This window comes from Dendropsophus ebraccatus, chromosome 4, assembly GCF_027789765.1.
Source record: "Dendropsophus ebraccatus isolate aDenEbr1 chromosome 4, aDenEbr1.pat, whole genome shotgun sequence".
NCBI lineage: Eukaryota > Metazoa > Chordata > Amphibia > Anura > Hylidae > Dendropsophus > Dendropsophus ebraccatus.
In genome coordinates, this window is record NC_091457.1 from 4,357,192 (window position 1) to 4,372,583 (window position 15,392).

The window sequence follows — 15,392 nt, forward strand, 5'->3', positions numbered from 1 at the left end:
CTGGTGATCTAGTGATATATACAGTACCCGGCCCCTGGTGATCTAGTGGTATATACAGTACCCGGCCCCTGGTGATCTAGTGATATATACAGTACCCGGCCCCTGGTGATCTAGTGGTATATACAGTACCCGGCCCCTGGTGATCTAGTGATATATACAGTACCCGGCCCCTTGTGATCTAGTGGTATATACAGTACCCGGCCCCTGGTGATCTAGTGGTATGAGATCACCAACAGATGCGTACTGTATACATGGCTGTATTCTGTATATACCATTAGATCACCAGGGGCTGTATACTGTATATACCACTAGATCACCAGGGGCTGTATACTGTATATACCACCCAGCAGGACACAGTGATCTTTGGACACCTTAAGGCCCTATTCCACGGGCCGACTGTGATGAGCAAACGAGCAATGTCAGCGCTCGTCTGCTCCTCGTTCCCCGCTCGATGCCGCCGCTAATGAACGCAGCAGCAGCCAGCGGGTGATTGCGGGAGGGGCCGCGGGGAACTACTGGGGGGGGCTGCTCGGGTGATCGCTAGATCGTCCGGGCAGCCCATAGCATATAACAATGGTCTGCTGCTCCTATTCCACGGACCCACCGCAGCAGATCGTTGCTGTATGAGTCCTTTGTTTTTAAACATGTTGAAAAACAAACGACTGCAATGACGTCGGCTGATCGTTGCCTTCTATTCCATGGGACGATAACGGCCGTAAAGGCCGATATTGGCCGAATACGATAATCGTTCCGTGGAATAGGGCCTTAAGTCCCTGACACCAACGCCCCAACCCCCCCAGCACAAATACGAGTCCAGCAGGACGGGGAATAAGCGCTTTTATTAATCCACAAAGCTAAAAACATATTCTCTCCATACCCCAGCAGCCTGCGACACCAGGGCAGCCGGACTCTTGTAGAGTAGACGCTGTATAATTATAGTGCGGAGAAAGTCTGTACAACGTTTACAGCCAAATCCAGGAAAAGGCGCAACCTCTGCAGAACCCGCGAGGCTCTGCAGAACCAGTGTGATCAACCCCAGTCCACCCCCCACCGGCAGTCTATCTCAGCGTCCAGCACTGTACGTCCTCAGATACACGCTCGCTCACCCTCCTCGGATACAAAAAGTTCTCCAATATTTAGGGATTTCAAAAAAAATTTGTGTCCAAAGAAAAGGAAAAAAAAGAAAAATCCAAAACGCGAAACGAAACGTTCAGCTCAGTGTACCACATGGTACAGTCCACAGAACCAGGTGGTACAGTCCGCAAGACCTGGGTGGTACAGTCCACAGAACCCAGGTGGTACAGTCCGCAGGGCCCGGGTGGTACAGTCCACAGAACCCAGGTGGTACAGTCCGCAAGACCTGGGTGGTACAGTCCACAGAACCCAGGTGGTACAGTCCACAGAGCCCAGGTGGTACAGTCCACAGAGCCCAGGTGGTACAGTCCGCAGGGCCCGGGTGGTACAGTCCGCAGGGCCCGGGTGGTACAGTCCACAGAACCCAGGTGGTACAGTCCGCAGGGCCCGGGTGGTACAGTCCATTGCCCCATAATAACATACGTGATCCCTCTGGTCGTTACAGTTCAGCCGCCTCAGATCCATCGGGACGTTGTCCTGGTTTAAGTTAAGTTTCGCCCTAAAATCTCCAGTTCAAGGGTCGTCGGTGTGAGTGGTGAAGCAATCCCAGTACTGCCCCCTGGGGGACGCCATTGCACCCATGAGATCCAGCCTCTGGCAGAAGGGACGGGTAGCTGCGGCGGGAAATCCGGGTCTCTTCTCATTTATACGGTCGCAGGAATCTGGAGACTTTGGCGCGCAGGAGTCTGATGAAGGATTTGGGGAACATCTCCCTGGATTCTTGAGCCGTGTACTTGAAATAGTTCTGTGGGTGCGCGAGGACGTCAAACAGCGCCTTGATCAGCTTCTTATCCTGCAGAAGACAGAAGAGTCAGAGCTGTGGCCAAGCAGGACGCCAGCAGAGCAGGGGCTGTAAATGAGAGATGTGGCCACCAGGGGGCGGTATGACACAGCACACAGCCACACGTCACTGAGCTGAGTGTATCTAGCAGACGTCTATGTGCTCGCCGTCATAACAGCCTCACCAAGGTATGTCTGCACTACTCCCATCATCCCTGGACAGCCAAAGCTTTAGCTCTGATGGGGGTTGTAGTTTAGCAGTAAATGGAGCGCTGTAATGTATGAAGGTGGTGGGTCCTTGTAACTGCTCTGAGCACGTGAGATAGGGATGGGGAGGGATGACAGCAGCTGCCCTAGTCTGACATAGATGATACCAGGGAGCAGTAGCTGCAATCAATATGGCTGATACCAGGGAGCAGTGGCTGATACCAGGGAGCAGTAGCTGCAATCACTATGGCTGATAACAGGGAGCAGTAGCTGCAATCACTATGGCTGATAACAGGGAGCAGTAGCTGCAATCACTATGGCTGATACCAGGAAGCAGTAACTGCATCACTATGGCTGATACCAGGGAGAAACAGCTGCATTCACTATGGCTGATAACACGGAGCAGTAGCTGCATCACTATGGCTGATACCAGGGAGCAGTAGCTGCATCACTATGGCTGATACCAGGGAGCAGTAGCTGCAATCACTATGGCTGATACCAGGGAGCAGTAGCTGCATCACTATGGCTGATACCAGGGAGCAGTATCTGCATCACTATGGCTGATACTAGGGAGCAGTAGCTGCAATCACTATGGCTGATACCAGGGAGCAGTAACTGCATCACCATGGCTGATACCAGGGAGCAGTAGCTGCATCACTATGGCTGATACCAGGGAGCAGTAGCTGCATCACTATGGCTGATACCAGAGAGCAGTAGCTGCATCACTATGGCTGATACCAGGGAGAAGTAGCTGCATCACTATGGCTGATACCAGGGAGCAGTAGCTGCATCACTATGGCTGATACCAGGGAGCAGTAGCTGCATCACTACGGCTGATACCAGGGAGAAGTAGCTGCATCACTACGGCTGATACCAGAGAGCAGTAGCTGCATCACTATGGCTGATACCAGGGAGCAGTAGCTGCAATCACTATAGATGATACCAGGGAGCAGTAGCTGCATCACTATGGCTGATACTAGGGAGCAGTAGCTGCATCACTATAACTGATACCAGGGAGCAGTAGCTGCATCACTATGGCTGATACCAGGGAGCAGTAGCTGCAATCACTATAGATGATACCAGGGAGCAGTAGCTGCAATCACTATGGCTGATACCAGGGAGCAGTAGCTGCATCACTATGGCTGATACCAGGGAGCAGTAGCTGCATCACTATGGCTGATACCAGAGAGCAGTAGCTGCAATCACTATGGCTGATACCAGGGAGAAGTAGCTGCATCACTATGGCTGATACCAGGGAGCAGTAGCTGCATCACTATGGCTGATACCAGGGAGCAGTAGCTGCAATCACTATAGATGATACCAGGGAGCAGTAGCTGCAATCACTATGGCTGATACCAGGGAGCAGTAGCTGCATCACTATGGCTAATACCAGAGAGCAGTAGCTGCAATCACTATGGCTGATACCAGGGAGCAGTAGCTGCATCACTATAGATGATACCAGGGAGCAGTAGCTGCATCACTATGGCTGATACCAGGGAGCAGTAGCTGCATCACTATAGATGATACCAGGGAGCAGTAGCTGCAATCACTATGGCTGATACCAGGGAGCAGTAGCTGCAATCACTATAGATGATACCAGGGAGCAGTAGCTGCAATCACTATAGATGATACCAGGGAGCAGTAGCTGCAATCACTATGGCTGATACCAGGGAGCAGTAGCTGCAATCACTATAGATGATACCAGGGAGCAGTAGCTGCAATCACTATGGCTGATACCAGGAAGCAGTAGCTGCAATCACTATGGCTGATACCAGGGAGCAGTAACTGCATCACTATGGCTGATACCAGAGAGCAGTAGATATGTGGCTCACCTTTAATATCTCCTGGTGATTTTCGGACGCGTATAATCTCCCGTCGCGGACAATATCCTCGATCAGCTCCTGATAATCCTCTATAATGAACAAGAATAGATGAAAGGATAGAGGAGCAGGGACCAGAAGAGCTTACAATCTACAGGGGAGTTCGGCCGTACACCGGGGGGGCAATTATTGGTTCTTACCATCATACGTGACATACGGGACCTGGAAGCCTTTGGCGCTGTTGCCCTCATTAGACCTGAACTGTATCCAGAGCTTCTTGGACCGCGAGGTGAAGGCGATCGGACGCTCGTAGGTCTGACAAGTCTCGTATGTCGTCACTGAATTGGAGGAAGCTTCACGAGAAAGAAAGAATTTCCATCAGTAACTGATAGAGGGCGCTGTAACCCCATCACAAGATAGAGGGCGCTGTAACCCCATCACCAGATAGAGGGCGCTGTAACCCCATCACCACATAGAGGGCGCTGTAACCCCATCACCAGATAGAGGGCGCTGTAACCCGACCACCACATAGAGGGCGCTGTAACCTGATCACCAGATAGAGGGCGCTGTAACCCCATCACCAGATAGAGGGCGCTGTAACCCCATCACCAGATAGAGGGCGCTGTAACCCCATCACCAGATAGAGGGCGCTGTAACCCCATCACCAGATAGAGGGTGCTGTAACCCCATCACCAGATAGAGGGTGCTGTAACCCGACCACCAGATAGAGGGTGCTGTAACCCGACCACCAGATAGAGGGCGCTGTAACCCCATCACAAGATAGAGGGCGCTGTAACCCGACCACCAGATAGAGGGCGCTGTAACCCGACCACCACATAGAGGGCGCTGTAACCCCATCACAAGATAGAGGGCGCTGTAACCCGACCACCAGATAGAGGGCGCTGTAACCCGACCACCAGATAGAGGGCGCTGTAACCCCATCACCAGATAGAGGGCGCTGTAACCCGACCACCAGATAGAGGGCGCTGTAACCCCATCACCAGATAGAGGGTGCTGTAACCCGACCACCAGATAGAGGGCGCTGTAACCCGACCACCAGATAGAGGGCGCTGTAACCCAACCACCAGATAGAGGGCGCTGTAACCCGACCATGAGATAGAGGGCGCTGTAACCCGATCACCACATAGAGGGCGCTGTAACCCGACCACCACATAGAGGGCGCTGTAACCCAACCACCAGATAGAGGGCGCTGTAACCTGACCACCAGATAGAGGGCGCTGTAACCCGACCACCAGATAGAGGGCGCTGTAACCCGACCACCACATAGAGGGCGCTGTAACCCGACCATGAGATAGAGGGCGCTGTAACCCGACCACCAGATAGAGGGCGCTGTAACCCGACCACCACATAGAGGGCGCTGTAACCCGACCACCACATAGAGGGCGCTGTAACCCGACCACCAGATAGAGGGCGCTGTAACCCGATCACCACAGAGGGCGCTGTAACCCGACCACCACATAGAGGGCGCTGTAACCCGACCACCAGATAGAGGGCGCTGTAACCCGACCACCACATAGAGGGCGCTGTAACCCGACCACCACATAGAGGGCGCTGTAACCCGACCACCAGATAGAGGGCGCTGTAACCCGATCACCACAGAGGGCGCTGTAACCCGACCACCACATAGAGGGCACTGTAACCCCATCACCACATAGAGGGCGCTGTAACCTGATCATCAGATAGAGGGCGCTGTAAGCAGATCACCAGATAGAGGGCGCTGTAACCCGATCACCACATAGAGGGCGCTGTAACCCGACCACCAGATAGAGGGCGCTGTAACCCAACCACCAGATAGAGGGCGCTGTAACCTGACCACCAGATAGAGGGCGCTGTAACCCGACCACCACATAGAGGGCGCTGTAACCCGACCACCACATAGAGGGCGCTGTAACCCGACCACCAGATAGAGGGCGCTGTAACCCGATCACCAGATAGAGGGCGCTGTAACCCGACCACCAGATAGAGGGCGCTGTAACCCGACCACCAGATAGAGGGCGCTGTAACCCGACCACCAGATAGAGGGCGCTGTAACCCGATCACCACATAGAGGGCGCTGTAACCCGACCACCAGATAGAGGGCGCTGTAACCCGACCACCAGATAGAGGGCGCTGTAACCTGGTGCAGATACTCACGGCTCTTCCTCATCACCAGGTAATCTCCACATTCATCTTCTATTGGCAGGAAGATTTCTGGCACCACGATGAGGATCCGCCTCTTGGGGGGCGGGCTGATGTTCCATGTGCACTCCGTGTTTGCGGGGTAATTCCCGGGGTAATTGGGAGACTCGATGTAACCGGAGTAATCCCCCAGCTCCCCCCCGCACTGGCGGTCTGAGGAGAAGAGACAACACCTTACACCAGGGACAATATGGTTACCATGGTGATTATGTATTATCCGGCAGCACGTTTCTACACCGACACCAAACATTCCTCATGCTCCTCCCACCTGACCACTGCCCTCTGATCCTGAGTACTGAGTGGGAGGACACTGGGGGGGCACAGTACTGAGTGGGAGGACACTGGGGGGGCACAGTACTGAGTGGGAGGACACTGAGGGGCACAGTACTGAGTGGGAGGACACTGGGGGGGCACAGTACTGAGTGGGAGGACACTGGGGGGGCACAGTACTGAGTGGGAGGACACTGGGGGGGCACAGTACTGAGTGGGAGGACACTGAGGGGCACAGTACTGAGTGGGAGGACACTGGGGGGGCACAGTGCTGAGTGGGAGGACACTAGGGGGCACAGTACTGAGTGGGAGGACACTGAGGGGCACAGTACTGAGTGGGAGGACACTGGGGGGGCACAGTACTGAGTGGGAGGACACTGGGGGGGCACAGTACTGAGTGGGAGGACACTGGGGGGGCACAGTACTGAGTGGGAGGACACTAGGGGGCACAGTACTGAGTGGGAGGACACTGAGGGGCACAGTACTGAGTGGGAGGACACTGAGGGGCACAGTACTGAGTGGGAGGACACTGAGGGGCACAGTACTGAGTGGGAGGACACTGGGGGGGCACAGTACTGAGTGGGAGGACACTGGGGGGGCACAGTACTGAGTGGGAGGACACTGAGGGGCACAGTACTGAGTGGGAGGACACTGAGGGGCACAGTACTGAGTGGGAGGACACTGAGGGGCACAGTACTGAGTGGGAGGACACTGAGGGGCACAGTACTGAGTGGGAGGACACTGAGGGGCACAGTGCTGAGTGGGAGGACACTGGGGGGCACAGTGCTGAGTGGGAGAACACTGGGGGGCACAGTGCTGAGTGGAAGGGACACTAGGGGGCACAGTGCTGAGTGGGAGGACACTGAGGGGCACAGTGCTGAGTGGGAGGACACTGAGGGGCACAGTACTGAGTGGGAGGACACTGAGGGGCACAGTACTGAGTGGGAGGACACTGGGGGGGGCACAGTACTGAGTGGGAGGACACTGGGGAGGCACAGTACTGAGTGGGAGGACACTGGGGGGGCACAGTACTGAGTGGGAGGACACTGAGGGGCACAGTACTGAGTGGGAGGACACTGAGGGGCACAGTACTGAGTGGGAGGACACTGAGGGGCACAGTACTGAGTGGGAGGACACTGAGGGGCACAGTACTGAGTGGGAGGACACTGATGGGCACAGTGCTGAGTGGGAGGACACTGGGGGGCACAGTGCTGAGTGGGAGAACACTGGGGGGCACAGTGCTGAGTGGAAGGGACACTAGGGGGCACAGTACTGAGTGGGAGGACACTGAGGGGCACAGTGCTGAGTGGGAGGACACTGAGGGGCACAGTACTGAGTGGGAGGACACTGAGGGGCACAGTACTGAGTGGGAGGACACTGAGGGGCACAGTACTGAGTGGGAGGACACTGAGGGGCACAGTACTGAGTGGGAGGACACTGGGGGGCACAGTGCTGAGTGGGAGGGACACTAGGGGGCACAGTACTGAGTGGGAGGACACTGAGGGGCACAGTACTGAGTGGGAGGACACTGAGGGGCACAGTGCTGAGTGGAAGGGACACTAGGGGGCACAGTGCTGAGTGGGAGGACACTGGGGGGCACAGTACTGAGTGGGAGGACACTGGGGGGCACAGTGCTGAGTGGGAGGACACTGAGGGGCACAGTACTGAGTGGGAGGACACTGAGGGGCACAGTGCTGAGTGGAAGGGACACTAGGGGGCACAGTACTGAGTGGGAGGACACTGAGGGGCACAGTACTGAGTGGGAGGACACTGAGGGGCACAGTACTGAGTGGGAGGACACTGAGGGGCACAGTGCTGAGTGGGAGGACACTGATGGGCACAGTGCTGAGTGGGAGGACACTGATGGGCACAGTGCTGAGTGGGAGGACACTGGGGGGCACAGTACTGAGTGGGAGGACACTGAGGGGTACAGTGCTGAGTGGAAGGGACACTAGGGGGCACAGTACTGAGTGGGAGAACACTGAGGGGCACAGTACTGAGTGGGAGGACACTGAGGGGCACAGTGCTGAGTGGAAGGGACACTAGGGGGCACAGTACTGAGTGGGAGGGCACTGAGGGGCACAGTGCTGAGTGGGAGGACACTGAGGGGCACAGTGCTGAGTGGGAGGACACTGAGGGGCACAGTGCTGAGTGGGAGGACACTGATGGGCACAGTGCTGAGTGGGAGGACACTGGGGGGCACAGTACTGAGTGGGAGGACACTGAGGGGCACAGTACTGAGTGGGAGGACACTGAGGGGCACAGTACTGAGTGGGAGGACACTGAGGGGCACAGTACTGAGTGGGAGGACACTGAGGGGCACAGTACTGAGTGGGAGGACACTGAGGGGCACAGTGCTGAGTGGGAGGACACTGAGGGGCACAGTACTGAGTGGGAGGACACTGAGGGGCACAGTACTGAGTGGGAGGGACACTAGGGGGCACAGTACTGAGTGGGAGGGACACTAGGGGGCACAGTACTGAGTGGGAGGGACACTAGGGGGCACAGTACTGAGTGGAGGGGCACAGATGATAAGGGGGATGCAGTCTGGGTTCTGTGTCCCTGATCTCTTGGATCCTGGCAGTGCCCGGGCATATCCTGGTGTCTTACCCCCCTGGTCCCCCCTCTCTGGCGGGGCCTGTATACCAGCCCTGTACTTTTCCCCTACATCTCCCACCAGTCTCTGGTGAGATCTGTAGTCAGCGCCCGGTGGTCTCAGTGCCCCCCCTACAGACCCACATCTATTATTCCTGTCACTTTAAGCACATTAGCCCCCGTATTTATCCCCCCCGCTCCCCCCATGTATCCCCCACACTCCCCCCATGTATCCCCCCTCCTGTATCCCCCAAACTCCCCCCATGTATCACATTCGCTCCCCCTCATGGATCCCCCCCGCTCCCCCCCATGTATCCCCCCTTCTCCCCCCCCCCCCCCCCCCCCCTCCGCTCCCTGGCGCTCTTACATGGGACTGACACTTCATACATTGTATCAGTAACAATTCCCTCCAAGTCTTATGAGTCTATTGTATAAACCTTCCAGCTGGAGCGGGGAGGGGGACGGGCGCCAAACCCTCCACAATCATCAACCTCTATGGTTTCTGGAAGGTGATGGAAGCCAGTGACCGCCCAGTGCCAAATATCACAGCTGCCTGCCATCGAGGTGCTTAACCCCGTCACATACAGAGTGCAGATATATAACACCACAGCCACTGACTAATCCCCCTCTGCTGCTTCCAGTAAGGAGCACCCCCCTCCCCCGCCCTCTATAGTGTAATAACCCTATAATACCAGTATCTGTATTACAGCTCCAGACAGTCGGCTCTCCCCAGCTCTCCCGATCTATACCGGAGCCGACTCTGTACTGGTCACTCACTTTTACACTGGGTAATGTTAGTGGATCCGTCAAAGTCGGTGCTGGTGTTCCCCGGGCAGGAAATACAATAACTCTGCCCGAACTCCGGCTGATACGTCCCCACCGGGCACCGGATGCATCTGTGTGTCGTTGTGTTATACGAATGTCCTGGAGAGCACTGAACTGTGAGAACAGAGAGACAAGGGTTAATGATATCAATGTCTGTCACCATAGACACCCATTACTCCAGAGCTGCACTCACTATTCTGCTGGTGGGGTCACTGTGTACATACATTACATTACTGATCCTGTAATTCTTTTTATTAGAAAAATATAAAACATAACAAGTATAACTACATAAACATAAACGCGGCTCCATCAGCCAGAACAAAAACAAATACAAAGCTTTTCTGCTTATAACAAAAACAACAAATTAATAAATTCTTAAACAATGTCTTTACGGAAAGGAAATCATCCCTCACACCTGCCTCACTGGCCAGTCCAGCTTCATTATAAGATACTACCAAAATCCCCCAAACTTACAACTATTACTACCCCCACCACCGCTACTACCTACCCCACACTCACACCTCACAGCACACAGAAATAATATAGTAAAGCCACTTTAGACCAAGGGCCAAAAAGCTATAACAAGGTTTGAGCCATTCTTGTCTCCAACTTAATACAGTCCCTGCTTGGACATAACTGAACAAAATAAGAGACCAAAACTACACAAAGCTTTTTTTTTTTTCTTTTTTTTTTTTTTTCCTTCAACACACACACAGCACCCCCCACTCACACACACCCCAGCACAATTCACCAACCAAACCTCCCATCCCCATATACATAACTCCCACCTAACCCCCCCCACACACACACACACACACACACACACACACACACAATACACAACTTTAACAGTTAAGAAACTATCCTCAACTAAAACTAACCTAACAAAACAAAGTTAGTACAAATGGAAACATCAAATACTAACTTGAGAATACCAGGTCCGGCTGCCTTATATACTTAAAGATAAAATATGATAATAATAATAATAATAATAATAATAATAATAATAATAATAATAATAATAATAATAATAATGTATACTAATAAACAATAATGCAAATAATAATAAAATTATAGCAATCAAATTACATAAACCTATCTAATATTCTAACTACAAACCCCATCACCCACACCCCAAATCTGGACATGAGTCTGGGTCCATAAGTTCAGTTCTTGTCCCTCAGTGACCCATGCCAGAACCCCAAGTACTCATCCAGGAAAAAGCATGCGATGTAAACCCCCCATCACCCCTCCCAACCTATCCTATACCAATACCATATACAATAACTATAACCGTCCATAGGGCTTATCCAGCCCTCAACTTACCAAACTACCTAAAACACCAACACCACAACACATAACAACAAGGCTCAAGTTCGGTAGCCTGTAAGCCCTTTACTGTTTATAACTGAATAGAAAGTTAAAACAAAAAGCTAAAGTGTCATGCACAGCCCCCCACCGGGATCGGAGGATGGCAGACCGGGTACCATAATAATTTATAACCTATCCCTGACTATTCACCCTACCCTCTCCCTACTACTATCCCTAAATATTAATCTAACCCTCACACTCTCCCTACCTCTGTCCCTATCTACTCTGTCCCTAACCAGAATTATGGTCCCTCACCCAGTGGGCTCAGTACCTAGGGCACAGCAAAGGAAAACCCTCTCCACAGGAGAGAAGCCCTACTGGTACCCAGCCTGCCATACTCCAAAGACCTGATCTTCCCGAGGTCACCAGTGATGTTCCTACAGACCTCCACCTCGGAGAGGACTCTACGCTGTGTAGATACTAGACACCGTGCGTTCCACGTGTGGTACCTAACTACTAAGCTGACTAGAAATAACGTGCAGCGATCTCGGCCACCCAGGTTCCTGAATGCCCCATAAGCCCACTCCGGATAGGTGAGGCTGGCTAACTGACTCCAACCTATGGAGGCGCCCACCCTGGTGTAAACCCCTATATTGAAGGGACAATGAAGCAGGAAATGATCCATGCTCTCCAGCGTATTTCCACACTCCTCTCGGGGACACCCCCGATCATCGGAGCTCCTGCACTTCAAATTGTCCCTCACATATAGCTTCCCCTGGAAGCAGCGCCAGGCCAAGTCCCAAAACTTCTGGGGGATCCTCTTTGAGTTCAATAGACTTAACCCAACCCTCAGATCCTGACCTGGGCAATCCCTGAGCGCCAGGGGCTTCTGGAAATGGGTCAACAGAACCCTTTGGTCAAGGAATTTCCTTGACTGAGTCCTGATCTCCCACATTCCCAGACCCCACCGACGTATCATCTTCAGAGTCAGGGTAGCGTAAGCCGGAAGATATCCATGGGGTGTACGAAGGTCCTTCACTCGCCCTCCTGTCTCCCATTCCTGGAAGAAAGGCCGAAACCATTCCCTGCAGGAGAGTACCCACGGAGGAGCCCTCTCCTTCCAGAGGTTTGCGATGTTAGCTTTCAAGAAGGTGTTCACTAAGAACACCACAGGGTTCACCATAGACAAACCCCCTAGTCTCCTCGTGCGGTACGTAACCTCTCTCTTGACCAGGTTCAGCCTATTCCCCCATAACAGCTGGAAGAACAGGCTGTAGATCCTAGTATAGGAAGCCTCTGGCAAGATACATACACTGCCCAGGTAGATAAACAAAGGGAGCAGGTATGATTTGATCAGGTGCACCCTTTCCCTTAAGGTTAAAGACCAACCTTTCCACTGATCCACCTTCCGAGTGGCATCCAGGAGCCTACCATCCCAGTTTTTAGTGGGGTAATCACCCTGGCCAAATGTGATGCCCAATACTTTTGCTGACTCTTGGGGCTCTGGAAGGGTGCCCGGGAGATCAAACCTGGGATCCCCCCCTCCCAGCCAGAGACTCTCACACTTGTCCCGGTTGATCTTGGACCCGGATGCCTCCGAGTAGCGCTCCACTTCAGACATCACCATAACTGCCTCCCCTCTCGAGGATACAAAAACAGTGACATCATCAGCGTACGCTACCACTCTCAGGGTGGCTTCTGGCTCCTCCAGGCTCATCCCGACCCCTGCCAACGGTCCACAACCAACCCTCCTAAGGAAAGGGTCGATCGCGAACACATACAACAGTGGGCTCAAAGGACAGCCCTGGCGAACACCAGACCCAACCTCAAAAGAGCGGCCAGACCAACCGTTCACCAGCGGGAAACTCTCTGCCCCTGCATACAAGATCTTAAGCCAATTGACAAAAGTATCTGGTAGGCCATATCTCAGAAGGACGGACCAGAGGTACTCATGGTTCACCCGATCAAATGCTTTGGCCTGATCCAAGGACAGCAAGTACCCCTTCCAAAGACCCGCACTACTCCGCTCCACTGCCTCCCTGACACTAAGGACAGCACTTAAGGTGCTTCGGCCTGGAACAGAGCAGTGCTGAGCCCCCGAAAGGAGCCGGGGTGCAAACTTCACCAGCCGATTAAACAGTATCTTGGCCAGAATCTTCCTGTCCGCATTGAGAAGAGCTATGGGCCTCCAATTCTCAATACGGCTCGAATCTTTACCCTTTGACAGAAGAATCAGGGCTGACCTCCTCATTGACCTCGGCAGAGTGCCCGAGGAGAGACACTCATTGAAGACCTCGGTCAAGAGGGGAACCAAGAGGTCCCTGAAGGTCTTATACCACTCAGATGTTAAGCCATCTGGACCTGGCGACTTCTTCAGGGCAAGCCCTTCAATCGCCAGTCTAACTTCCTCTTCCCTGATCTCTTCTGCCAAAACATCAAGAGAGGGGTCTACCCCTGGCTCAGGAATGGTTTCAGCCAGGAAACCCGACATCACATCTCGATCTAGATCCTTCCTCCCCAAGAGGTGTGAGTAAAAGGATCTGATGACCTCCAGGATCCCTGATCTGGACCGGTTCAGAGATCCCGTACTATCAACCAGTCCAGTCACGATCTTACTATTCACTGACATCTTGCAGTTTCTGTAGGGGTCGGGCGAGCGGTACCTCCCGAAATCCCTCTCAAAAACTAAAGATGTGTGCCTATCATACTGACACCTCATGAGCAAGGCTTTCACTCTGGAGATCTCCTCTCTACTACCTCCAGTCGAGACGAGATGCTCGAGTTTCCTCCTCAGGCCCTGATACACACGATACCTATTCAGGGATCTGAGGCTCGAGAGCTGGCGGAAGAACCTCGCAACCCGCTTCTTGAATATCTCCCACCACTCTGACTTACTACTACATAGGCCCAGTAGAGGTACCTGACTCTGAAGAAAATCCTCAAAGGATTGTCTTACCTCTGCTTCTTCCAGGAGGGACGAATTCAGCCTCCAGTAGCCTCTACCCATCCGGGGGGTCTCTGAAACATTCAGGGAAAACAAAATTAGACAGTGGTCGGAGAACTCCACCTCAACCACGGACACTGCGGAAGAGACGGCTTCCTCCTTTAAATAAAACCTGTCTAATCTAGACCTGCAGCTACCTCGATGATAGGTGAAACCCGCGTGGCCCGAGGGTGTCCGGATGTGGGCATCCTCTAGGCGAGCTTCCCTAACTATGCTAATCAGGGCCATGCTATCATAAGCCAGCTTGTCTTTGGCGCCCCTCCTGTCCTGAGACCTCGTGATAGTGTTGAAGTCTCCACCAAAGACCACCTGCCGACTCGTAAAAAGAAAGGGCTTAATCCTCATGAAAAGGCTTTTACGGTCCCACTTAGTCTGTGGGGCATAGATGTTAATGAGCCTGAGCTCTTGCCCCCTCATGAGGACATCCAAGATCAGGCACCTCCCCATTTCCAACTCAATAACCCGTCTGCATTCTACAGGAGCGGTAAAAAGGACCGCCACCCCACTATACGGCTCAGCCGCAAGAGACCAGTGTGAAGGTCCATGCCTCCACTCTCGCTTGGCTTTTACTAGCAAGGCTTGATCTGTCAACCTGGTCTCCTGCAAAAACAAAATGTCGGCGTTAATACGACCGAGAAAATCAAAGGCTGCGAATCTAGCCGTATCCGACTTAATGCTGGCACAGTTAATGGATGCCAGCGTCAATGGGGTGAGTGCCGCCATCATGGGTGATTGAGTTGGACAGCCTTGTCTCTTTATTTCCTACCCTTCTTTTTACCACCTTCCCCATCAGAAGAAGATCCTTTTGCCTTTTCTTTAACCCGCTTTAAAGATGCAGACATATCCATACCCAGATCCTCATCTCCTGACCCAGGAGCCACCTGACCTCCCGAGGAAACAGCCTCAGAAGGAACAGGCTCGGCACCTCCTGGAGACCTCACCGTCTCCAAAATCAGTCCCTCAACCTCGGATTTGCCGAGGGCCTGGTACCTATTGGACAGAACGATCAGAGGGGGGTCAGTCAGGCTTTCCTTTGGCACTTGGCCCGCAACACCGGAGGACAAAGAAGAAGATGCCCTAGGTCCCTTCTGGCCTTGCCTCCTACTGTCGCACTTACGTTTTTCATTTTGCCCTTTCCCACCATCCTCATCCAAACTTTCATATTGGGAGGAACTGGAGGAAATGGCTCTCTTTGCCTCCTCTTTACGAAGTCTCCTTATCTCTTCATCTAACTCGATATCCTCTAG

At 53.3% G+C, this 15,392-nt stretch overlaps 1 protein-coding gene across 6 annotated transcripts in view; it reads right to left on the reverse strand.

The window, feature by feature from the left end:
* Window positions 1-1,449: 1,449 nt before the first annotated feature.
* Window positions 1,450-15,392, reverse strand: part of SCUBE2 (signal peptide, CUB domain and EGF like domain containing 2) — an 83,398-nt gene continuing 69,455 nt past the window's right edge. For all 6 annotated transcript variants that reach the window (XM_069965020.1, XM_069965022.1, XM_069965019.1 and 3 more), the window contains 5 exons: window positions 9,783-9,944; window positions 6,096-6,293; window positions 4,142-4,294; window positions 3,954-4,033; window positions 1,450-1,927 (listed from right to left, as the gene is read on the reverse strand). In XM_069965020.1, the coding sequence (XP_069821121.1) occupies window positions 1,775-1,927; window positions 3,954-4,033; window positions 4,142-4,294; window positions 6,096-6,293; window positions 9,783-9,944 (746 nt within the window). In that variant the 3' untranslated portion in view covers window positions 1,450-1,774. The remainder of the gene's footprint in view (window positions 1,928-3,953; window positions 4,034-4,141; window positions 4,295-6,095; window positions 6,294-9,782; window positions 9,945-15,392) is intronic.